Here is a 25,799-nt window from a genome sequence, read left to right as displayed (position 1 = left end):
ATTGGTTCTCCTCTGCTCCAGGCTGGCTCCGCCCCCATGTGGGCCACCTACCCAGACAGAAGGAGGCAGCTGGGCCTGCAAGGCATGGGCTGGCCTAGCCCAGACTCCTCTAGCCAGCCCTGGTCAGGAGCCAGCAAAGGTGGGAGAAGGACTTGGGGAACAGAGAGATCCTGAGAGAAGGTACCAGCCTAGGGCCGGGGGGATGAGGGATCCCAGCTGGGGTGGGGAGGGGTTGTCCTAGGCTGGGGCAGGACAGGAAATCGGCATCAGGTGTTGATTTCTCGCTCATTGTCCCTGGCCCCCCGGTATATGACTAGGACTCAAATCAGTCTCTTTCCTCCTCCATCTTCTCTTCCTTCATTTCTTCCTGCTCCGTCTATTCTTCCTCCTCTTCTCCTCCTTCTTGTCTCCCCCCTGCATTGCCCTGGGTCTCCCCACCTTCCCAGGCCTTATCCCCACCCTTTAATTCCCTGCTCCCGTCCACTGTCCCTGGACACCCCTGTCCCTTTCCCATGCCCCGGGATCTCACCTTGTGTCCATTTGTCCTGCAGGATGCTACAGCTGAGCCTGTCCTGGCTGGGCCTGGGGCCTGCAACAGCTTCCCTGTGGCTGTTCCTACCCCTGGCGGGGGCCTCCTGCCTCCTGGCTTACCTCCTGAGCCAGGCTTACGCTGTCTACGAAATCTCCCACCGCCTTCGCTGTTTCCCTCAGCCCCCCAAACGAAACTGGCTTTTGGGTCACCTGGGCCTGGTGAGTGTGGCAGGGCGGTGGGATTTCAGGGAGGAAGGAATCGCGAGGAGCCTGGAATGGGGACAGGGATGGGCTGAATGACATCGCTCCAAAGAAAAGGTTCTGAGCCTTTCCCACCCGGAACAGGTTTCTCTGCATCCGTCTCCAGCTGAGTTCCACACAGAGGGCCATGCTGCAGGGCTCCCAGCATGGGCTCCACAGACTGAGGACCTTGGTGTTCTCGGGCTGTCTGTGCTGGGCTGGAAGCCTCCTGAGGGGAGATCAGGGCCAGTCCTCTGCCTCTGTTATATCTTTTCATCTCTGCTCTCCCACTGGTCACAGAAATGAGCTGCAGCCCACCGAGGCACACCCAGGGGCGTAGCTGGGCCAGGGGAGCTCTGGGGTCTGATTTCCCACTTCCTTCAGCCTCTTCCGCTTGTGTCTGGCTTCTCAACTGAGATGTACCAACGAGCCTTGTTGCTCAATCTAGATATGAGCTGGCCACTCGCTTCCCCTTTCGGACGTCTTCCCAGCACCCATCCTTCATGCCACACCTTGAACGTTGACTTAGATCTGTTTTTCCCTCGGGGTGATTTGGTGACATTTGTTTTTCCTTGTAAGTGGCATGGTTGCCAGGGGTGCAGGGGTTCAGCTGGACCACACACAGGCTGTTCTGCCAGGGCCTGGTGTCCGCAGAGGACAGGTGAGAGCTGCCCCCCTGATGGAGACCTAGGGGACACCCCTGCTCCCTTGGGGTCTGTCAAGGCTTCCTCGCAGGAGGAACCAGAGGCTACGTGGGTGGCAAGCTAACTTTTCCTGAGTAGATGTGAACAAGTGTTTACCCCGAGGAGGCGCCTGAGCAGCAAACCCACCAGCGTCCAGCTCTGTGAGAACAATGGGTTTATCAGGTGTTTTCACAGAGGAGAGTGGTTACTTATAGGATCATGGGTGACCCCCCAAACAGCTCTATCTTTGTAAGATCTCAACCACCCTGGGTGACAACTTCATGGAAGCTGCACCGTAGAGTCTTAAAAACCCTCCTTTTCCGGTACACCCTAGCGTATCCTAAGATCACTTGCTGCTGGAGGAGAGAGTCATAGCTGGAGTACCAGAAAAGGGTCTCCCCTGGAGTCTACTAACTCCATCACCATTACCATTGGCCTGGCTACTACTCCAGTGTTCTGCCATAGTTGCCATGACTACCAGGAAATGCCGAAAATGACATCCTGTTAGGCCTGGAGGGGAAAGTGCCACATAAAAATGGGCCACCTCGACCACGGAGGGACATGGGATACCTTGGGGACAAGTCCTGAGACCACACTTCCACCCACTATCTCCCCGTGTGAGTTCCCCCTTGTGGTGGCCTCTGATGCTGGGACTGCTCCCAGGGTGAGAAAATCCACATTCCAAAGCCAAGGTGGACATCGTGGTGTTGAGAGACTTGAGGAAACGAGGACTAACTTCTGCTCGTCCAGGATGAGGCTTTGACGTCTTGTGTGTTTCCACTTTCAGACCCCTTTGGAGTCTCCTGAGCACCCCCAACCCCAGCTCCCCAGAGGGAATGTTAGAGAAAATTGTTACACAGCATATGCTTGCTGGATGCCCAGTGCCCGCTGGCGACACTCGTCTGAAGGTTCTGGAAGCTTCAGGAGGCAGGGTGGAGTTAGAAGACATAGGTCATTGGGGACAGCTTCTTGGGGGTTTCTTGTCCTCTGTCCTTTCTTATCTCTTTTTGCTTCCTGTCCACGTGAGGTGAAGAACTCCCTACCATAGGCTCCTGTCGCCATGAGGTGAAACATCGAGTGGGTGGGCCGAGCAGCCATGGACTAAACGCTCTGAAACCTCGAGCAAGGAAAGGCCTTCCTGCTGTCACCTGTTCTTTCAGGGGCTCTGCTCACAGGCTCATAAAAATAACAACACAGAGATTAGGGGGTGGGTCTGGAGGAACTCAAAAGTCCAGAATCCGGTGAGAATTCAGACAGTAACGACTGCACTTATGAGGTAATGACTGTGCTCATGAGGTAATGACTGTGTCCATGAGGTAATGACTGTGTCCATGAGGTAACGACTGTGTCCATGAGGTAACGACTGTGCCCATGAGGTAATGACTGTGCCCATGAGGTAATGACTGTGCTCATGAGGTAATGACTGTGTCCATGAGGTAATGACTGTGCCCATGAGGTAATGACTGTGTCCATGAGGTAATGACTGTGTCCATGAGGTAATGACTGTGTCCATGAGGTAACGACTGCACTTATGAGGTAATGGCTGTGCCCATAAGGTAATGACTGTACCTATGAGGTAATGACTGTGCCCATGAGGTAATGACTGCACTTATGAGGTAATGACTGTGCCCATGAGGTAATGACTGTGTCCATGAGGTAATGACTGTGCTTATGAGGTAATGACTGTGCCCATGAGGTAATGACTGTGTCCATGAGGTAATGACTGTGCTTATGATGAAATGACTGTGCCCATGAGGTAATGACTGTGCTCATGAGGTAATGGCTGTGCCCATGATGTAATGACTGTGTCCATGAGGTAACGACTGTGCCCATGAGGTAATGACTGTGCCCATGATGTAATGACTGTGCCCATGAGGTAATGACTGTGTCCATGAGGTAATGACTGTGCTTATGATGAAATGACTGTGCCCATGAGGTAATGACTGTGTCCATGAGGTAATGACTGTGCTCATGAGGTAATGACTGTGTCCATGATGTAATGACTGTGCTCATGAGGTAATGACTGTGTCCATGAGGTAATGACTGTACCTATGAGGTAATGACTGTGTCCATGAGGTAATGACTGCACCTATGAGGTAATGACTGTGCTTATGAGTCTTTAGATGGGAAAAAACACTGCTGGTAGTTGGAGTAGAGGCCACCTGTTCTATAGAATTTTCCTCCAAATTACAACATTCCTTCCAAATTGAAACATTTGCTTGTAGCTAGAGTTTTCCTGCCTTGCCCACAGTCAGGACAAATCTTTGTCACCCGCCAGTCCCACAGCTGCTCAGACCCAACCAAGTAAACACAGAGACTTCTATTGCTTACAAACTGTATGGCCGTGGCAGGCTTCTTGCTAACTGTTCTTATAGCTTAAATTAATCCATTTCCATAAATCTATACCTTGCCACGTGGCTCATGGCTTACCCGCATCTTCACATGCTGCTTGTCATGGCCGCAGCTGGCAGTGACTCTTTCCGCCTTCTTGTTCTCTCAGTTCTCCTCTCTGTTAGTCCCGCCTATACTTCCTGCCTGGCCACTGGCCAATCAGTGTTTTATTTATTGGCCAATCAGAGCAATTTGACAAACAGACCATCCCATAGCATTTGCTCCAGAAAGAAAAGGGGAGCTCACGAGCCTCAGGGGAACAGAAACTTAGGAGATTCTTGAGGACCTTAAGCCATCAGTATGAAAGGGGCAAACGTTTGCTGGATGGAGACTCTGACCAGCCAAACTGCTTAAAGAAAGATATTTGGGCTGTGGAGTGGCCCGCAAGCTCTAAAGAGAGCTCCAGGGTTGTTTCATTTTTCAGGAATTTTCTGGGGTGGGGTGCAATCACCCATGTTTGGGTGGGTTTCCTAGCAATGCAGCTGCTTTTGAGTCATCCCTGCTCCCTGTAAGTAAGCCCCTTTCCATCCTCCTGTTAGTAACCCCAATAAAATGTGTTGGTTGGCCAAGTTAGACACCCATGCAATCGTTACTTTTGGTCTGTCATGGTGAGTAGGGGTGTGTGTTGTGACTTCCCAGGGAGACTCTGTCACACACACATTCTGTCACACACACCTTCCCAGGGAGACTCTGTCACACACACATTGGGTCACACACCTTCCCAGGGAGACTGTCTCACACACTGGCAAAGAACTTAGGGACATTTTGTTCCTGCTCTGAGACTTTGTGGGAGTCTCTGTTTAAAGATTTATTTTTTGTATGTGTGTGTGTGTGTGTGTGTGTGTGTGTGTGTGTGTGTGTGTGTATGTGTGCAGTGCCCAGGGAGGCCAGAAGAGGGTGTTACATCCTCTGGAGCTGGAATTGCAGGCAGGTGTGAGCTGCCCCATGTGGGTGCAAAGAACCAAACTTGGGTCCTCTGCAAGAGCAACAAGTGCTCGGAATTACTGAGCCGTCTCTCCAGCATCAAAGCTGTGTTTAAAATGACAAACTAGTTCATTTGACAGAAGGAATTTCAAAGTAGCAGGTTTTTCAGGCTGTTGCATGGTATTGATGTTTGCTTTTAGGTGTGTTTATACTGAGAATTAGGAGCAAAAAGCAGGACAGAATAACATAGAAAATTATTAGTTTGGCAAAAAAAAAAAGTGGGGGGGAACACTTGGAAAGCTGGGGCTACACTGTCACTGATGAGGTCAGGAGCATGGAGAGGCCTTGGAGAGGTGGCCCAGTGGTCGAGCTCACTGGCTGCTCTCACAGAGAACCTGATTCACTTCCCAGCACCCACACTGGGCAGCTCACAACCACCTATAACTTCAGTTCCAGGATCTAACATCCTCTTCTGGCTTCTGCATGTACTGCACTCATGTGTATAACACACACACACACACACACACACACACACACACACACACACACACATTGTAATGAAGTCTTGACTGTTAACTTGACACACCATGGAAGAAGGAATCAATTAAAAAATCGCCTCTATCAGACTGGCCGAAGGACATGTCTGATGTCTGTGGGCGTATTTTCTGACTGTTAATTGATGCAGGAGAGCCCAGACCACTGAGGGCGGCACCATCCCTACACAGGTGGACCCAAGCAGTCTAAGAAAGACAGATAAATAGAAGCTGGTAAGCAAACCAGAGTGAGCCAGCGGGCAGTGTTCCTCCATAGTTCCTGCCTCCAGGTTCCTGCTTGAGTTCCTGCCTCGACTTCCCTCAGTGATGGACTATGACCTGGAAGTATAAGTCAGAGTTGCCTTTGGTCAGGGTGTTTTTTTTTTTTTTTTTTTTTATCACAGTAACATTAAAACTAGAACAGGATCAGGCCATGAAATGGTGATGCACCCCAAAGACTGAGTCCTTCTACATCAATTAACAATCAAGACGACGCCCCACAGGCATGCCTGTACCGATGAGTCTTAGAGATTCAGGTCCACGAGAGAGCTCACTGCCCCCTGGAGTTCCCATAAACGGCCTTCACAAGGCCAAGTCTGCACTAAGTCTCTGTGACTCTGGGGATCCAGAGTCCCAGGCTCAGGTCTCAGCCATGCCGCTTGCTATGTGGAAAACTGTGAGGTACAACTGTTCCCATCTGGAAGACGGGATGGAGGAGAACCCGGGGTAACCCGGTATTCAGGGTGCTGGGGGGATGGCGCAGTCAGTGAGGTGCTTGGCGCACAAGCGTGACCCCAGCACTGGGGAGGTGCAGACAGCTGGGTCCCCGGAGCTCACGGGCTCACGGGCCTAGCCCAGTCGGTGAGCCTCAGGCCAGTGAGAGATTCTGTCTCAAGAAAACAAAGTTGGGGCTGGTGAGATGACGCATCAGGTAAAGGTGATTGCTGCCAAGCCTGGCGATCTGAGTTCAATTCCAGGGATCCATACGGTGGAAGGAGAGAACCAACTCCTGCAAGTTATCCTCTGACCTCTACAATGTACACCATAGCACTTGATATCCCACAAATAAATAGAATGTAACAAAAAATTAAAAAAAACAAACAACAAATTAGATGATACCTGAGGTTGACTTCCGGCCTCCATACTCACACACACATGATCATGTGCACACATGTGCACACACACAAGCATGCACACAAGGCAAAATAAAATAAAATAAAATACAGTGTTTAGGATCCAAAGTGAGTATATATCTTCTGTCCCAAGACTCATGATGGGGCACCCGGGCAAGGCTCAGCAGTGTGAATGAAGTCCTGGATGGAATCCCCGGGACTCCCTGCGGCTCCCTATCCTACTTGTTATCTCTGGCAGCCCAGAGAACAAACACCAGGTGGGTCCTTTTCTTCTATAGATCCAGAGCTCGGAGGAAGGGCTCCTGTACGTCCAGAGCCTGGTGCGGACCTTCAGGGATGTGTGCTGCTGGTGGGTGGGGCCATGGCAACCCGTCATCCGCATATTCCACCCTGCCTTCATCAAGCCTGTGCTCTTGGCTCCAGGTAGACACCATGCTGGTCCCAGCTTGCACACTCATGAGTCTCAGGTGACCTCAGTGTGGCCAGGAAGGGCCGTGGTAGAAATGCCCCTGCCCTTGTCTCATTTGGACCCACCTGACTCACCTGTGGTCATGCGGTTCCTGTCTGGAGCATTCCGTGTGGTATCTTCCAGACGCTTCTGACTTTCTGGTGTGTGCTGTTCTCTGGCTGCACCTGGTTCCCACCTGGGTTTATATGACAATGGTTTTCTCTGGGGCCACAGACAATTGGGACATGTTGGCTTCTGACTGGCTCTCCTCTGAGGTGTTGTTAGAAACTGTCTTTTTCTCCTGGCTGTGTCTATGTCCTGCTTGGGGTGTCTGAAGTCTGGGACCAGGGGCTTTTAGAGATAGAACTGAGACAGAACTTTTGAGAAAAATCTGAGTAGTGTTGAGGCCTGTGTAGGTTACATCAGGGAAGTTAACTTTAGTGTTATTTTTACATTTATTTATGTGTGCATGTGTGTGTACTACAGAGCAAGGTTGGGGGTCAGAGGACAACTTGGGAAGTCATTTCTCTTCATCCCAGGAATTGAACTCAGGTCATCAGGCTGAGTGGCAAGCACCTTTGCCTACTGGGCCATCTTGCTGCTCCCAAAATGAACTTTTCCCCTCTAAAACTCTATTTCCCTAAACACTATATTTCATTGTATTTTCATTGTGTAGCTCTGGCTAGCCTGGAACTCACTATGCAGACGAGGCTGGCCTGGAACTCACAGAGTTCCACCTGCCCCTCTCTCTCCAGAACGCTGGGATTAAAGGCGTGCTCCCTCATGCCTGGCCCAGAAATGGACTTTCAAATCTCATCCGGGGCCTGTCAGTGGGACATGCTGAGGTGTGCTTGACCATCTGTGTCACAGTCAGGGCAGGTCACGTGTACTTCAGTCACGTTAGCCTATGTGTGTCTGTGTGTGTCACGTGACTATGCCAGGCGATGTCAGCACATGCTGGAGCAGATAGGAGCAGTGGGTCTCTATAAAGGTCTGCAGAATGTGATGCTGTGCTTGGCAGGGGAACATGTTCAGCCATGTAGTAGCTGTGTGAAGGTGTGCTGAAGTATGTGTGCCATGTCAGGCTGAGTCCTCCCTGTACCCTCTGCCCCTGCCCCCAACCCTACCATGTGGACTTGGAGGGGAGTGTGCAGATCCCAGGCTAAGGGCCCCTCCCGCCCGCCATGGCTCCTGATGGCCCTTGTTCACACCAGCTTCAGTTGCTCCCAAGGACACAGTCTTCTACAGTTTTCTGAAGCCCTGGCTGGGTGAGTACCAAGAGGTGAGGGGCTGGGAACACCCTCGGGGGCTGGGGAGCTGGGGGCGCCGGGGGGCTGGGGGGACGGGGGGCCGGGGGCCGGGAGGCTGGGGGGGCGGGGGGCCGGGGGCCGGGGCCGGGGGCCGGGGGCCGGGGGCTGGGGGCCGGGGGGCCGGGGGCCGGGGGCCGGGGGGCTGGGGGCCGGGAGGCTGGGGGCCGGGGGGCCGGGGGCCGGGGCCGGGGGCCGGGGAGCTGGGGGGCCGGGGGCTGGGGGCCGGGGGGCCGGGGAGCTGGGGGGGCCGGGAGGCTGGGGGGCCGGGGGGCCGGGGGCCGGGGGGCCGGGGGGCCGGGGGCTGGGGGACCGGGGGGCCGGGGGGCCGGGGGCCGGGGGGCCGGGGGCTGGGGGGCCGGGGGACGGGGGGGCCGGGGGACCGGGGGCCGGGGAGCTGGGGGGCCGGGGGGCTGGGGGGCCGGGGGCCGGGGGGCCGGGGGCCGGGGGGCCGGGGGCCGGGGAGCCGAGGGGCCGGGGGCCGGGGGGCCGGGGGGCCGGGGAGCCGGGGGGCCGGGGAGCCGGGGGGCCGGGGGCCGGGGGCCAGGGAGCTGGGGGGGCGGGGAGCCGGGGGCCGGGGGCTGGGGGACCGGGGGCCGGGGGAGCTCTCTTTGCCTGCTGCCTTGCTGCTTTTTTAGGAGACAGCCTCTTGATGAGCGCTGGTGAGAAGTGGAGCCGCCACCGGCGCATGCTGACACCCGCCTTCCATTTCAACATCCTGAAGCCATATGTGAAGATTTTCAACGCCAGCACCAACATCATGCATGTGAGTCCCTGGAACCCAGGTCCCCGGCTGGAGCCTGGGGGACAAAGGGCCGTAGACAGGTCTGGTCTCCAGTCCCTGCTCAGATGGAGGCGGTGATAAAATACCCAGACAGAAGCAACTTAAGGGAGGAAGTCGCTTTGCTTCATGCTCCATCATTTGGGGGAGTCCCAGTGGCAGAGGCGTGCGGCGGCTAGTCCCATTGCATCCGCAGTCAGGAAGCAAAGACGGATGAGTGCTGGCGCTCAGCTCACTTTCTCCTTTTTGTACAGCCAAGGACGCCGCTGGCCCACCTGCTTTTAGGACGGACCATTGCCCTTCAGTTAACCTCAGCCTTCTAGTTTCTCTTCTGCTGCTGTGACAGAATTCCCAGACCCCCCCCCCAAAAAAAAAATTGACTGAGGGGAGAAAGAGTTTGTTTGGCTCAAGTCCAATCGCTGAAAGTGTCATGGCCATGGTCAAGAGCAGAGAGAAGAAACGCAAGGATCCCTGCTCACCCACAGCCAGTTTTCTCCTCTCTGTTCAGTCCAGGAACCTCTGTCTAGGGAATGGTGCCACTCACAGTGGGATGGGTTTTCCTGAATCAATTCACAGTCGAGATAATCCCCCAGACACATGTCCACAGGCTAACCTGATCTAGAAAACACCTCATGGAGTGACTCTCTTCCCAGGTGATTCTAACTGGGTCAAGTGGACAGTCAAAACTAGCCAACACATCAGATACCCCTTCCAGGCACGCACAGAGGGTAACCTAACACAGATAAACCCTCACAAGAATGCCCAGAAGCTTGTCTCCTAGGTAACTCCAGATCTTGTGAGGTTGGCAATCAACATTAATCATCACAGAGGGTTTGTATATTCACATGTGTGTGCATATGAAGGCCCAAGCTTGATGTTGGAAATCTTCATCCATCTCTCTCAGCCTGACTCATTGAGGCAGGGTCTCTCAATCAAACCCTGAGCTCATGGATACAGCTAGTCTCTCTAGCCAGCTATACTGGGGGTCCTACCTCTACCTCTTGCATGCTGGGATTAAAGGCATGATGGTTGTGTGAGGCTGGGATCTTCTGTGATAGGAAACGAGGAAGCCTGGGGTCACTGCTGGTCTCTGAGCTGTCCTTTGCAAACACATCTGAGAAATGGCCCAGGTGAGAAATAATAGGACAGTGAATTATTGATATTCCTAGAAAGGATTCTCATGAACAGGGACAGTATGTGTGTGTGTGTGTGTGTGTGTGTGTGTGTGTGTGTGTGTGTACACCTGTGTGTATGTGCATGTACACCTGTGTGTGCCGGGGTCCAGCCTCGGCTCAGGTTCAGGTCCTGAGGCAGGGAAGGGGCACTGGTGCAAAGAAAACTTCTGACTACCAAGTGGATTGCACTCAAGTGGCCACAAATAGCTCAGGCCATCTTTATTTATACTTAGAGTTTATCTTACCATGGTTACATGCCCAGCTTTATGATCGGTTCCCATTTTTTAATTTGAAGAAATGCATCATAATTTAAGGAATACATAGTGATCATTATGAAAGCCCCCATTGTTCCCCTTTATGCTTCCCCAAATACACCTTCCCACCCCCTACATAACTTTATTCTAGACATAGGGTTCAGTATTTTTGCAGCCTTAACTAAATTTCAAGTCAGACACATCCTGCTCTCACAGCACTTACATCAGCTGGCAGCTACTTGTGGTTACAAAGTTAGAAAGTAACAGACCTGGGCACAATGCTGTAAGGGAAACAATATTCAAACCAGACAATCCTTTCATGTCTGCAAGATATATTTTTATACAGTTCCCTCTACTACAAGAGGGTCCCATGTCTCAATCTCTCTGTAAAAGGCAGACCTTGAAAAAGCACCCTTGTCCCATGCCGCTGTGCCATACTTCTTCCACCAATATAAGCTCCTATGTATGGGAAGGATAGGTCTATCCATCCCACATTTTCCAGTGTATTTTTTCCTCTTAGAGCACATCAGATCCTACCAATGATTCTATGCTTGGTGTCCAGGGAACTTACTGTCAACAGTTGGCGCCATGTGTATTCCGAGGCTTTCTTCCTAGTCTGTGTACGCATGCCCTGCTCTCCCTTCCCGAACTGTGAGACATGGTTAATGTTCCAAGTGTTGTGTTCTCATATGTACCTAACTGTCTCCATTGAGTCAGAAAAGTTCCCAGGATTGGGAGTTGTAATTAGCAATTCCAGATAAAAGCATTAACCCCCTGCTGAATCTTGGGAAATATTTGAAAAAGAGCAGAATTTCCAGGGAAAATTACAGCTGTTGCATGCTGACAAAGTAAAACTAAAAACCACCCAAAGAATCACCAATATAATGAGAGAGAAAAGAGCCTGCAAGCTGCATGAGTTTTGCAAGTTCCTATGCTGTCCTGTGGACCACTGGTCCTTGCCAAGTGAGAGTCCATTTCCATGGGTGACTTGCCCTGAGGAAACCCGTTGGATGAGTAGTCATGTGCTGATCCGAGACTAGGCTGCACTGCTGCCAACGTGTGTGTGTGTGTGTGTGTGTGTGTGTGTGTGTGTGTGTGTGTGTGTGTGTGTAGGTCAGAGGTCAACCTTGGGTATCCTTCCTTAGTTGCCACCCACCTTGCTTTTTTGACACAGGGGTCTTTCATTGCCTGGAGCTCACCACTTTGACCAAGCCGGCTAGCTGTTGAGCCCCAGCGACCCTCCTGTCTCCACGTCTCTGGGGCTAGGATTGCAGATGCACGCCACCACGACCACCTTTTTTTTTTTTTTTTTTTTTTGCTTTCACAAGCTTGTGAAGAGGAGGGTCGTGCTGCCCAGTAAGGGCGACCCTGAAGGCCTGACATATCAGGGAGCTTGTTTAAGTCCACCCAGTTAAAGATGTGATCTGTGGATGGTGGGGTACCGGTTCTATCTTAGTATGGCACACAGCAAATCAGGTCAAATCGGAGGCTGTTTTTTTTGGGGGGGGTGTCCCTTTTTGGTGACTGGGGTTGGGAAGAGGCTCAAAGTGCCAAGGCCCAGCCCATTCCTGTCCCCTTCTCTGGCCAGGCCAAGTGGCAGCATCTAGCCTCCAAGGGAAGCGCCCGCCTGGACATGTTTGAACACATCAGCCTCATGACGCTGGACAGTCTGCAGAAGTGTGTCTTCAGCTTCAACAGCAACTGTCAGGAGTGAGTCTCTGTCCTGGCCTGGGAACGTGGCCCCTAGACACAGGGAGGGGGGGACGGGCCAGAGGGAGCAGAACGGCCTTCCTGGAGGAGGTGGCTCAGACCTAGCATTAGAGGACCTGGGAGGGGAGAGAGTGAGTGGTCCTTCCAGGAGGTGCAATTGTTCAGATGGTAGCCTGGAGATGCAGGCTTGCACCCCGCCGTGAGGAAGCACCTGAGGGTGTCAGGAGAGCTGGTGGCACAGTTCTAAGGACCTTGAAAAGCTAGGCCAAGGGATGTGAACTCCATTATGAGATTTCGAGGAAACCCCTGAAGGAGTTTGATTTTGCAATAGTCGGATTTCTCCCACTGTAACAAAGTGTCTGAGACAATCAACGTCAAGAGAAAAAAGGATTTTTTGAGCCCAGGGTTTCAATCAGTGAAACCCAAGAGGCTTTCAGTCAGTGATCAGCTGGCTCCTGGGATGAGGCCGTACCTCAAAGTTGGAGCATGGAGAAGAGGGGACTTTTCACAGTAAAGAGAGAGGTGGCGGAGGGTAGCGGAGGGGCTTGTCAGTCCCCACCTAGGGCTGTAGTTCCTGGGACTCGGAAGGCATGTTGTGTGACACTGTTTTCTGAGGAGATGTAAACAAACATCTTCTCACCCCAGGTAGGGAGACTGTGACAGACCCATCAGGTAGGTGGGCTAATGCGTCCCTGTGGTGCTCAGGCGTCACCTGATGATGATACACTTAGCTTTTTTTTTTTTTTTTTTTTTTTTATGGAAACTATTGTTTTAAGCTACTACATCCAAAAAGGTTTTACTTGTTAGTCACAAGGATGTTAGGTCAGAGATGAGCAAGGAATGGTGACTATTATGGGGGCTAAAGACAGTCTCAGTCTAAGATAAGTTGTGATTAGACTCTGTGCCTGAACCATTCCAACTCTCCACAGTTACTGAAATTCTAATCAGTGAAGCAGCCTTGCGGAAGGGTCAAGGCCAACTGGAATTCCTTCTAGGAACTTTCTGTACACTGGTTTACTGGGCTTACTTACAAAGCACAGTGGAGGGGTTACTTTCAGGGGCACAGGGAACCCCAAAACAGCTGCACTATCACAGAGACTCACCTCATGAGGATGGAGACCTCATGGATGTACATGGAGTCTGCTGCAAGCCTCAGGAAAACGTAATGGAATTCAACTACTATCACAAAAGCTACTACTTGGAAAAGTCAAGGACTTCTCCAAAGGTCAAGCCATGGCTCAAGAAGTCTTGGTGATATTTTAGCTTATATATATATATATAAGCTTATATATATATTTAGCTTATATATATGTAAATATATGTATGTATGTATATATATGATGGTTCCTAAAATGATTTTCTTGTGTGCTTCCATGAACTCCTAACAGTGTATTTATCTAAAATGCCCATCAAACATCCAAGGCTGAACAAAACTACACCTGTCTCCTAGGTCAGGTGGATAGCTTTATTTCTTTTGCAATTTAGGGTGAAACCCTCCTTTCTTATATAATCTTACTAATAGACCCCTAACTTTTTACCTAACCACTTCTAGGAATGTGGACTGAGCACACAGAACCCCTTCTTGATAGACTAAAGATCATTAGCTCTCAGTTGACCTCCTCCTTTACCACTCCTTTCAGGTTGTAAAAGAAAGCCTGGTGGTCACTGCCTGAGGAAAATTACCTGCCTTTATGACCCCTAAGAATTCAAGCCTGGTGACCTTGCTCCACCAGGGGATTGCTATTGCTTGGGTTTATAACTGGATGCCTGGGAGACTTAGGAGGAACATGGAGAACTTGGAGATGGAAAACAGAGAGGGATAAGGAGGATTTTGACCAGAGAGAACGTGTGGATGAGATGGAAGATGAGGAAGAGTCAGATGGGGAAGTACTAGCAGGGTAAGAACAAGATGAAAAGGACCTAGATGAGGCAGAATTAAGATGAGAGAATTAAGATAGAACCTAGAGGGAGCAATAGATAAATATAGAGAGAAATCAGGCAAGAAAGGAGCTAGGCACGAGAACAGAACTGAAGCTGTGTATAAAGGATGTTATGCCAGAGGAATTAAAGTAAGTGGACTAAAGAGCTCAGTGTGCTGAGATTCTATTTCCTGAAAATAGTCCTCGCTGTTAGTAGTTTCTCTCCTGAGCCCCTGGGATGTATAATATTAAGGCTGGTCCCTCTGATATTATACAAGAGGAGTCCCACTTTCTACATCACTTGTGGCAGGTGGTAGGGGACTGACAGAGAGACATAGTTGGAGTTGAAGGTGGTCTGTTCTTATCACCACAGACCTGGGCACCACTGTCTTGTTCTCCTCTACTTGCCGTGGCTACTGGGCAAAGTCCAGGATGGCATCAAGAGTAAACAAGTGCTTCTAGCTTCTCCATCCTCATGGGCAGCAGCTCCTGGCTGCTGAGATGCTTCTCGGGGTTCATGTATGTTAAAGTATCACCTCCTCTATGCCTACACCCTTCAGGAAGCCTAGTGAGTACATCGCTGCCATCTTGGAACTTAGTGCTTTGGTGGCCAGAAGGCACCAGAAGCTGCATCTGCACGTGGGCCTGTTCTATCACCTCACCCGGGACGGGATGCGCTTCCGGAAGGCCTGCCGCCTAGTGCATGACTTCACTGATGCCGTCATCCAGGAGCGGCGCAGCACCCTCCCTGATCAGGTTGATGATGATGTCCTCAAGGCCAAGGCCAAGGCCAAGACTTTGGACTTCATTGATGTGCTGCTGCTGAGTAAGGTGTGTTCCTTACGGGGAGTGGAGGGCCGGGCCTGGGATGACAAAGTGACGTCACAGAGCTGAGACTGCTCTGCCCTTCCTGTGTCCTGGACCCCATGCAGGCTCCACTCATCACTGGAACCTGGCCATGAGCCCTTCACCACCAGGCTAACTAAGGTGTCTAGAACCCTGCATGGGTATCTGCATCCTTTGAGCCAGCTCAGACCAGGGAGGGGCTCTGAGCACAGGGAGGCTGTTCTTGACTTTCCAACTATGAGTCTAAATGTTTGCACATAACCTGTACAGAGGGTGGGAAGGAGACCCTGAATACGAGCCATGCCAACTCTCCCATTTATCATTCCTGGATCCTACTCATCACCCCAGGCCCCTGGACTTACATGGGCCTGGCTGGGGACCTTTGAGTTTTAGAAGTTAGTGTCTTTGAGCAGCAGGTACATCTTCCTATGGCTATGCTCAGCAGCCTGGTGCCCAGGAGCAGAACAGCCCATTCCACAATAAAACAGCTAGGACAATGGCAAAGCTCCCAGCTCCCAGGTGCCCTTAGTGGCCAATGCAATACTTTACCTGTGTATGGAACATCAAAAAAACAAAACAAAACAAAACAAAAAACACTTGTGTTCCCTTGTGGTGTAGGAGGGTCTGTGCTCATGTGTGCATGATCATGCAGAGGACAGAGCTGGCACTGAGTGTCTTCCTTAATCACTCTTCATCTTGCTTCATTTTATTATTTTTTTCCTTTTTTTTTTTTTTCCGAGACAGGGTTTCTCTGTGTAGCTTTGCGCCTTTCCTGGAACTCACTTTGTAGACCAGGCTGGCCTCGAACTCAGAGATCTGCCTGCCTCTGCCTCCTGAGTGCTGGGATTAAAGGCATGCACCACCACTGCTCGGCCTTGCTTCATTTTAAAAATGGTTTTAGGTTTATTTATATTTTATGTGTGTGAATGTGTTGTATGCACATATGTATGTGCACTGCATATGTGCCTGGTGCCCAAGGAAGTGAGAAGATGGCTTTAGATCTCCCGGAACTGGAGTTACAGTTGCGAGACACTATGTGGGTGCTGGGAATTGAACCCGGGTCCTCTTCAAGAGCAGCAAGTGCTCTTAACCACTGAGCCATCTCTCCAGCCTCACCTTGCTTTTTTATTACATTTTTTTATTGATTGATTGATGGGGTGTGTGTGTGCTCACAGGTCACAGAATAACTTGTAGGAATTGGTTATCTCCTTCCACTGTGTGGCATCCCTGGCATCAAACTCCTGTCTTCAGGCCTGGTGGCAAGTGCCTGTACCTGCTGAGACATCTCACCAGTCTTTTGAGACATTTTTAAAATCTAGATTCAATTCACATTTTTTTTCAGGCTGCACATTAAGTTGGAGCATCACATTCTGCCTGTCTAGATTCGTATATGTAGTGTGTGTGTGTGTGTGTGTGTGTGTGTGTGTGTGTGTGTGTGTAGGGTGTCTGTGTTCACAGTTGTTTACTCTTTCCTTTAAAGCTTTTTTCCTCTAAGTTTATTTAGACATGAAAGACAGACATTTCATGATAAAATGATTGAAAATAGGAACATATTTTTTTTCTCAAACATATTTTTATCACATGAATTTATGTGTCATAGATCAGCTAGAGCTCCAGGAACCCACTTATCTCACCTGTCCAGTGCTAGGGTCAGAGGCAGGTGCCACCACGCCTGGCTTTTGCGTGGGTGCTGGGGATCTGAACTCAGGTCCTCCTGCTTGAGTGAGAAGGGCTTTACCGACTGAGCCATTTTCCCAGTCCTGGATCCCAGCTCTCATTTTCAAGCAGCAAGGTTTGGATGCTATAAGGCTTGAGGCTTATGTAGGACATCATCAGGCTGTGGCAAGGGCCTTTATCCATGGAGCCCTCTCACTGGCCTGTTCCTAGATACACACAGAAGCACACTTTTTGGAATAAAGTTCTGCTTCTGACTTCAAAGGCAATCCACATTCAACTCCTATATTCTAGGTTGCCACTCCTCCAGATACTTGTAGTACAGGGATAAAGCACACCGACGGGTTGCTGGTTCCTCCAGGGTTAGGACAGAGGCTAGCCGCCAGGAATGACACCACTGGCTTGAGGACTCTGAGAATGGTGATTAACACAGGTGCAGGGGTGTGGTTGGGTGGGTGTCCACATGGACCAGGGCTCTTCAGAGACTGTCTCAGGTTGGACACAGGAATACTCAGAACTGGTGCCATTGGTGTCTTGCTTTGTCTTCAGGACGAACATGGAAAGGCACTGTCTGATGAGGACATCCGAGCAGAGGCCGACACCTTCATGTTTGGAGGTGAGTGTTCCATGAACTGCTGCAGAGAGGGGAGGTGTCTGTCTAAGCATCCTGGTGACCTGGTATTGGTGAAATGATTTTGGCCACTCCACGTAGTTAAAAGGATATTTATTTAATGGCGTAACTCACAAATTAAGTAATAGGTAGGTCGCAGGGTCTGGGGAAGGTGTATCACAATCCAGTGGTGTTCTCTGGAGCTCTGATCAGTCAACCTCCACTGTTCAGCGTCCCGGCACAGAGAGAGCGCACAGAGAGAGCACTGGCCCATCCAGCTCTCAGGTCTCCCGGCGCCTCCCCTGGCCCCGCCTCGTAGGCGTGACAGTTGCCAGAGTCTCAATGGGGGTTGGAACTTCCAGATCCAAGCTGGAATGGCTACCCACTACATCTCCCCCTTTTTGTCTAAATAAGAAGGTTCTAAACTAATACAAGACTATATACAAAGGAATTGTTATCAAATATTGTCCAGGAATAATGAGGGATAATGACCTAGATAAGATGGAACTACAACCAATGCAAACAATATCAAGCAAGAAACACATACTAAAATCCAGAGAAGTATAGAGCATAGGTAAATGGCATGTTATAAAGATCATTCAAAGGTATCCTATCCTAAAGAACCTGAATCTAATACTTAATATGTTCTATCTAAGATATTATATATACTAAGTTCTAATTATAACTGCTAGTCTTCAATCAAGCCAGACATATTGCTTAAAAAAAATGGTTAAGAGATTCTTGTGTCCCAAATCAGAAGAGCCCTCTGGTGTGGGACAGAGAAAAACCAATATTTTTATTTAAAACAGGTTGATTATAAATGTGATCTCTTTCTAAAAAAGAAAAGGGGATATGATATAGATATATAGGAGGATATAGAGATGATAAGATAAAAGGATAGATTAATCAACCTACTTTTAAAGAACAACTTGTTTAAAATATTTTACATTGGTATAGATTTTAGTTTATGTTTAAAATGTTTTACATTGGTATAAATTTTAGTTTATTGATACAAACTTGAAGTTAATTTTGTTATACTATGTATATATATATATTTCTATTCTTGTTTGAGGTATTATGTTTATGTAACTCATTTAAAATTGTAATGGATAATTAAAAATAGATTAAGAATTAGTTATTTATGATAATCATATTTGTAGCCATGTTAGTTAAGTCTTCTAGTTATACATAGATATATTTCAGATAGATAGGTAATCTTCAAACACTTCATAGACCTAAAGAATATGGCATTTAAATAACTTAGAATTCTGTTGACATGAGACACAATTGCTCCTGGCTGCACCAATTTGATCCCGAGAGAATGTTGGGCTTCTAAGACATTTCCATTTGGAAGTCTGTCTTCTTAGCACAAAATGGCCTACTGGGCAAAGAACTGCCCTTGCCTTGATGGCTGACAGTACGAATGTAATGCTGTCCTTCCTGGACAAGCGGGACACAAGGAAAGCGACCACTGTATTCTGCCAAGACAGGGTAAGATGGTCTTTCAGAATTCCTGCTTCTGAAAATGGTCTGTCAGATACTCTAGGCCTGTAGCCAATTTGAATACACCAACAATTCTGAAAAACATTAGGTGACTGTCCAGGCTGCCAGCTGTCTTTGTCTACTCTTGCAAGATTCCCAAAAGTTGCTTGCATCCATCTACCATTTTTCAGGTACCATTATGTTCCTTCTCAGGTCTTTGATGTGGTTAAAGACTAGATAGTTGTAATTTCCTCAGTTATGATAAAAGATAAGTTAGATATAAAACCTTAAACTCACAAATATAAGATAGTACATCTTCTTTAATATTATAACTGTAATTCTTGCTTGATAATTGTTTTGTTATATGTAATTTTACTATGTTAAAGTTAAAACCTTCCTTTTTAAAAAAAGAAGAAAAGGGGAAGTGCTGTGGCTATCACTCTATATAAATAAAACACTGATGGCCAGTGACCAGGCAGGAAGTATAGGCGGGACAAAGAGAGAGGAGAATTGGGGAAACAGGAAGAAGTGGGAGAGACACTGCAGCCACCGCCAGGATAAGCAGCATGTAAAGACGCCGGTAAGCCACCAGCCATGTGGCAAGGTATAGACTTATAGAAATGGGTTAATTTAAGATATAAGAACAGTTAGCAAGAAGCCTGCCATGGCCATACAGTTTATAAGTAATATAACTGTCTGAGTGATTATTTTATACATGGATTGTGGGACTGCGGGGATTGGTGGAACCTGGAGAGAAGCCCTCCAGCAACAACCTGGTAGGCGGAACCTGGATCCCTCTATCCCTTCCCCTTCCCTGTCCTTCCTTGGCAATTACACTTCCTGGGGACTGAGCCACCTGCATGGTGTCCACTTGGTGATGCTGAAGCAGCCGAGAGACCCAGGCTGCCTGTCTGCCCCTCAGGCCACGACACCACGGCCAGTGGGCTCTCCTGGATCCTGTACAACCTGGCAAGGCACCCGGAATACCAGGATCGCTGCCGGCAGGAGGTGCGGGATCTCCTGAGGGGCCGTGGGCCTGAGGAGATTGAATGGTGAGTGCAGATGCTGGTGTGCTTCTGAGCCCCTCTCCTTGGCTCTTCTCACGAGAAAATGAAAGATGGGAGAGGGAAGGAGGGAAGAGGAGGTCTGCATTTAGATCGGGGAGAGAGGCTTTGAAAGATGGAGGTGAAGGGGGAGGAAAGGAAATGAGAAAGTGGGACAGGAAGAAGGTGTGTGTGTGCGTGTGTGTGTGTGTGTGTGTGTGTGTGTGTGTGTGTGTGCTGGGGCTAAGATGAACCAAGATGGCAGTAACTGAGGCCACCAGCACAGACTGGGCAGGTAATGTTAGTGACTTTGATTTTAACCCAAGGGCATTTATGGGGCCAGGAGAGGGTTTGAGCAGAAGATAGGCACATCAGCTCTGTATTGCAAAGGTCCTTGTAGGTATCTTCCAAGGTCCTCCCCTGTCAGATTGACCTAACCGTACAATCCTTTAGTCATCCAGAAAAACTTTAGCTTAGTTATTGAAGTTCCTTTGAAACATCAGGTGCGCTGGGTGTCGGAGGCACACGTTTAGTCCCACCTACTTGGGAAGCTGAGGCAAGAGGATCCCTTGAGTCAGGAGTTGGAGATAAATTTGGGTATCATAACAAGACCTTGTCTACCTCAAAACACAAAACAGGGCTGGAGAAATGCAGAGGACCCCAGGTCCATTCCAAGGACCCATGCCGGACTGCTCACAATTGCAAGTAACCCTAGCTCCAGAGGATCCAATGTTGCCAGACTCCTTGGGCACCTGTAATGCAAATGTACACACACACACACACACACACACACACACACACACACACACACACACACACACACACACACACACACACACACACTTTAAAACCCTTAAAAATAGGGCTGGAGAGATGGCTTAGAGGTTAAGAGCACTGACTGCTCTTCCAGGGGTCCTGAGTTCAACTTCCAGCAACCACATGGTGGCTCACAACCATCTGTAATGAGATCTGGTGCCCTCTTCTGGCCTGCAGGTGTATGTGCAGGCAGAACACTGTATACATGATAAATAAATAAATCTTAAAAAAAAAAAAAACCTTAAAAATATAAACAAACAAAAAAGGCATCCTTGGAGGGACACATAAACAAACAAGCAAACAAAAAGCTAGCAACCAGGCAGCCTGTAGAAAGAGAATATGTATGGCGCTGGGCCAGGGGAATGAGTGATGTGCCACAGAGTTCAGATTTTAAGCAGTTAGCTGCTCACACCAAAAGAACACAGATCCAAGGTTTCAGCCACATTGTTGGCTCTGCGCAAGTTGTTCAAGTTCCCCAGTGGATTCTGCTGTGTTTTCTAAGCATAAAATCCCTGTCTGGGGCTGTGGGTGGGACTTGGTGGGAGAAAACTTGCCTAGCCCATGGGATGGATCCTAAGTCCACAAAACCAAAACTAAACCCCAAACAAACCAAAACCCAAACAACCCTCCCCAGCACCTCTCTCTGCTAAAATGACACATTTACCCTTCTACAGCAAGTTACATTCTTTCCTTCCTTTTTTTTTTTCTTGGTTAATTACATTTGCTAGTATCTCTAGTACAGTGATGAAGGAAAGCAAAAGCATTTTAGACAAATTTTTTTACTTTTTACTGTTTTGTACTTTGGTTTTTCTCTTTTTTCCAGAGACAATAATTTTTATTCAAACTTGTTCATTTAAAAATTATTTTTATTTTTAAGATTACATGGTATGTGTATGGTGTATGTGTGTAGGTGGGAAGGTGTATGTGAATACAGTGCCTGCAGAGGTAGGAAGAGCGTGTCAAGTCTCTGGAGTTGGAATTATGGGGCAGTTGTGAGCTGCCTGATGTAGGTGCTGAAAACTGAACTCAGGTCCTGGTAACCACTGAGCCATCTCTCAGCCCATTTGTTGACTTTTTATACCATTGGCATTTAGACATTGAGTTCTCTCAGAAGATCCTAAAGCTACCAGGCTAAACTTTCTTTGGCACTTTCCTAATTCTCTGATTTAAAAACCTTTTGAATAATCAAAAGTTAATTGCTAATAAACACAATTAAACTAACTAATCAGTAAGCTAACCAACTGTCAAGTGATAAAGTATTTTGAGACAGAGTGTCACTGTGTGCCATAGGCTGGTCTGGAACTCATAACCCTCCTGTCTCAGCCTTTCCACTGTTGAAATTTTGTTTCTGTTTTCATTTTCAAAAATTACATTAGCTAATTAATGTCGCTCTTGGGGACCAAACTCAAGTCTTCAGACTTGTCAGCAAGTGCTTTTCCTCACTGAGCCTTCTAGTGCTTTTACAGCGCTCAAGCACTTCATCCACCTCAAGATTATTTTGCCAGAGGGAGAAAGGTTCCGCTGGGCCACAGAGGCGCTGCCGTGCTCTCATTTTTGACCTGGGTAACTGTTGGTTGGGCTTTTCCCAGGGACGACCTGGCGCAGCTGCCCTTCCTCACCATGTGCATCAAGGAGAGTCTGCGGCTGCATCCCCCGGTCATAGCGATCTCCCGTTGCTGCTCTCAGGACACTGTGCTCCCAGACGGCCGGGTCATCCCCAAAGGTGCCCACAGGGAGGAGAGGGAGGGTCCTGGGCAGACAGTGGGCCCAGCGTGCAACACGTTGTCTCCACCGCTTCACTTCCCCCGCAGGTGTCATCTGCAGAATAAGTATTTTCGGGACACATCACAATCCCGCTGTGTGGCCTGACCCGGAGGTGCTGTCCCTTAATTCTCCTGTGTTGTGGGCTGGGGCTCTAGAGGTGAAGGCGCGCGCAGCTCAATCTGGCCTTGACCTCACGCTGTGGCCTAGCATAACTGTAAACTTACGATCCACCTGCTTCCACCTCCTGAGTGTTGGGATGACAGGCGGGCAGCACCATGCCTGGCTTATATGGTGCTGGGGATGGGGTCCAGGGATGTGCCTGGTAGGGCAAGTGCCGCACCAACTCAGCTACCTCCCCAACCCCAATCATAGGTTTTATAGAGCGGGGTCTCAGGTATCCCAGGCTAGCCTGCAAATCCCTATACAGCCCAAATTGACCCTGAACCATTGATCCTCCACCTCCACCTCTGGGGTGCTGAGATGACAGGTTTGCACCCTTTCGGATTTATGCTGGTGCTGGGAATGGGATCCAGGGCTTCCAACTGCTCCTGGCCGCACCCCTAACTCGTGGCGAGCAGTCCACCAGCCCAGGAGGCAGAGAAATCAATTCTTACCTTCCACCGCACACGGAGGACTCTCTGTTCCTGGCTGTGCTGGCAGATGGTAGTCACCCACTGTGGCTCTGTGTTCCTGCAGGTCTACAACCCCTTCCGATTTGACGCAGACAACGCCAAGGGCAGGCCATCCCTGGCTTTTATTCCCTTCTCCGCAGGGCCCAGGTGAGGTCGGGAGTGAGGGGGGCGGGGTCCGGGGCTGGCAGTGGGGGCAGGGGGAGTTGGGTGGGGGAGGCGTTAGCATCTCCCTTCAGCCTCTCTGCACAGGAATTGAGCAAAGGTTTGGGGAAGCAGGGAGGGGAAGGTGAAGAACCCCTCTCTGTGCTCAGAGTCCCTCCCTGGCGTTTGGGTGCTGGTCTGGGCCAGACTCCGAGGATACTGACGCCCAGGCGAGGTCCCAGATCTCTTAGCCCGGGTCCAGGTTCTAGTGCTGTGTCGGTCCCGGGTGGGGTCTAGGACACAGTCAGAGTCCCCACCGCGCCCTCCCGCAGGAACTGCATCGGGCAGACTTTTGCCATGAGCGAGATGAAGGTGGCGCTGGCGCTGACGCTGCTGCGCTTCCGCGTCCTGCCGGACAGCGAGGAGCCGCGCAGGCAGCCGGAGCTGATCCTGCGTGCAGAGGGCGGCCTGTGGCTGCGGGTGGAGCCGCTGAGCACGCAGTGACCCCACACCTGGCCTGGAACCCCAACTCCCTACGCCCCTGCACATTCCCAACAATAAAAGTCTTGGTCACCCGTGTCTGAGCTTCACCAAACATCAGCAGAGAGGCTCTAGAATCCAGGTGGCGCGCCTCCGGTGAGCCACAGGCAGCCATGGAAGGTGTTTGAGAAGTAGAGGGACAGGTCGGATTTAAGGGGCAGGAAGATTAATATTGATTGTTACCCAGGAGGCAAGGCTCTGGGCACACCTGTGAGGGATTCCCTGGATTAAGTCAACTGAGGTGGAACGATCCGTTGTAACTGTAGGTGGCGCCATGACCGAGTTTGGGTTCTGGGTTGAATAAAAAGGAAAAAGCGAGACTGACAGGTTAAGGTCAAGGACTCGGGTTCGGCTCCCAGCATCCACATGGAGGCTCACAACCGTCTGTAACTGCAGTTCCAGGGGGGTCCCACGTCCTCTGCAACACCCACAAACTTTTTTTGAGAGCTTACAGTTCCAGAGGGTGAATCCATGACTCCCACGGTGGCAGCAGGCATGGATGGTGCTGGAGAGCTTATATCTCATCCATAAGCATGAGGCAGAGAGAGCGAACCTCTTAAGTCCGTCCGAGTGTCTCCCGCCCCACTCAGGGACACACCTCCTCCAACAAGGCCACTGAATTAGTCAGGATTCTTCAGAGAAACATAACTTACAGACCGAATGCATATAAATGAGATTTATCAGATTGGCTCACAGGCTGTGGCCTGACTGTTCCAACAATGACTGTCTACCAATGGGAAGTCCAGGGATCCAATAGTTGTTTGGTTTATGAGGCGGGATGTCTCAGCTGGTTTTTAGTATATGCTGGAATCTTGAAGAAGTAGGCTCTAACACAGCAGTTCTCAACCTATGGGTGGTGACCCCTCTGGGGGTCAAACGACCCTTTGACAGGGGTTGCCTAAGACCATGGGGGAAACACGGATATTTACATTATGATTCATAGATTCATAACAGTAGCAAAATTATAGCTGCGAAGTAGTAATGAAAGTAATTTTAGGGCTGGTGGTCACCACACCATGAGGAACTGTGATGAGGGGCTGCAGCCTTAGGAAGACTGAGAACCACTGGTGTGATGCCAGTGAAGGAATGAATTTACCAGCAAGAGGGAGAGCAAGCAGGTGACGAGCAAGAGCTTCCTCCCTCCATGTCCTTTATACGGGCTGCCACCAGAAGGTGCGGCCCAGATTAAAGGTGGCCCTTCCCACCTCAAAAGATCCAATCAAGTAAAATCCCTTAGATGTGTACCAAACAGCTTGGGTTTAGTCAATTCCAGATGTAGTCAAGTTGAAAACCCCAAATAGCCATCACAGCCACACTAACCCTTCCCAAACATGTCCCCCAACAAGGGACCAAGCACACGAGCCTAGGGGGCATTCTCATCCAAAGCACCCCACTCCCTTACCTTTTGAGGGTGTTTCATTATAGCAACTGGACGTGTAACCAAAGAAAGGGCGTGGCCAAGCCTCTGCGTTAGAGAGGAAAGTTCACAAGGGACTGGTCCAGAGTGCAGAGGAGAGCAGGCAGCCCAGCAGGACTCTTGGCTCTCTTCTAGCTCCTGCTATTCCTTCTGCTTTCAGAGACCTCCCTGCTTCCTCCATGGATCCCCTAATGCTATGTGCTGGCCAAGAGAGACAGGCTTAGCCCTCACTGTGTGCCCAGGACCGTCACAAATGTCAGGAGGTGTGCCCTCTCCTCTCCCTCTTAGCTCCAGGATTCTCTGTCTTCAGAACACCTGGGAGCATCTTGGGGTAGAATGGAGGGGTTCAGGGCCATTCCGTTTGACTCCTGAAATTTAAAACTAGACCACTGGAAAGAAAAACATCACCTCTGAAGAGCCAGTGACCTGGAGGATGCTGGGTGCCGGTGAAAGCTCAGCTGTGTGACGGGGGCAGGTTAGCCACACTCTCTGTTCTTCAAGCAACGGGAGGACACACCACCACCGGAGGTGGGAGCATAAGGGACTTGGAGTTGTGCCTGGTCCATAACAAGTGCTCAACAAACAGGGCTGCCGTTATCTCCTGTCTTGGGAAGCCCCGGTGGGGCATCCAGAGCCTGTCTCTCGGCACCTTTATTTCATTGCTTTAAACTCAAAAGCAGGTGATCTAGTGTTTGCGTTTGCTGCATCAGCTCTCCCTACCTTGGTGGCTCTGCATAAAGGACACAGGTTGTAAATCAATTTATTGCAATTATTATTTTTTTCATATGCTCATTATTCATTTTAT

General features: G+C 49.8%; 1 protein-coding gene across 4 annotated transcripts; it reads left to right on the top strand.

Moving 5' to 3' along the window:
* The first annotated feature begins 37 nt into the window (after positions 1-37).
* On the top strand, positions 38-25,799 carry LOC114709593 (cytochrome P450 4F3). 4 transcript variants are annotated; one of them, XM_037211794.1, is made up of 14 exons: positions 38-180; positions 552-750; positions 6,714-6,858; positions 8,098-8,151; positions 8,829-8,956; positions 11,989-12,110; positions 14,590-14,860; positions 17,099-17,165; positions 19,564-19,693; positions 22,090-22,223; positions 22,312-22,376; positions 22,961-23,043; positions 25,155-25,249; positions 25,380-25,799. In XM_037211794.1, the coding sequence occupies exons 2-13, from the start codon at positions 553-555 to the stop codon at positions 25,216-25,218; spliced, it is 1,461 nt and encodes a 486-aa protein (XP_037067689.1). In that variant the 5' UTR covers positions 38-180; position 552; the 3' UTR covers positions 25,219-25,249; positions 25,380-25,799. The 4 variants fall into 4 exon arrangements, 2 of the variants coding, with proteins under 2 accessions (XP_037067689.1, XP_028749361.1); XM_028893528.2 differs by lacking the exons at positions 25,155-25,249; positions 25,380-25,799 and adding an exon at positions 23,370-23,616; XR_005093112.1 differs by lacking the exons at positions 22,312-22,376; positions 25,380-25,799 and having other exon boundaries at positions 25,155-25,222.

Source organism: Peromyscus leucopus, chromosome 17 (genome assembly GCF_004664715.2).
Source record: "Peromyscus leucopus breed LL Stock chromosome 17, UCI_PerLeu_2.1, whole genome shotgun sequence".
Taxonomy (NCBI): domain Eukaryota; kingdom Metazoa; phylum Chordata; class Mammalia; order Rodentia; family Cricetidae; genus Peromyscus; species Peromyscus leucopus.
Note: the sequence above shows the minus strand (reverse complement) of the source record. Positions and strands in the feature narration are given on the sequence as shown.

Bases quoted from the DNA above. Each gene is read 5' to 3' on its own strand.
- LOC114709593 (XM_028893528.2), top strand. From the start codon at position 553: ATGCTACAGCTGAGCCTGTCCTGGCTGGGCCTGGGGCCTGCAACAGCT. The intron at 6,859-8,097 runs GTAGACACCATG...TGTTCACACCAG, and splicing joins GCCTGTGCTCTTGGCTCCAG to CTTCAGTTGCTCCCAAGGAC. The intron at 17,166-19,563 runs GTGAGTGTTCCA...TCTGCCCCTCAG, and splicing joins CGACACCTTCATGTTTGGAG to GCCACGACACCACGGCCAGT.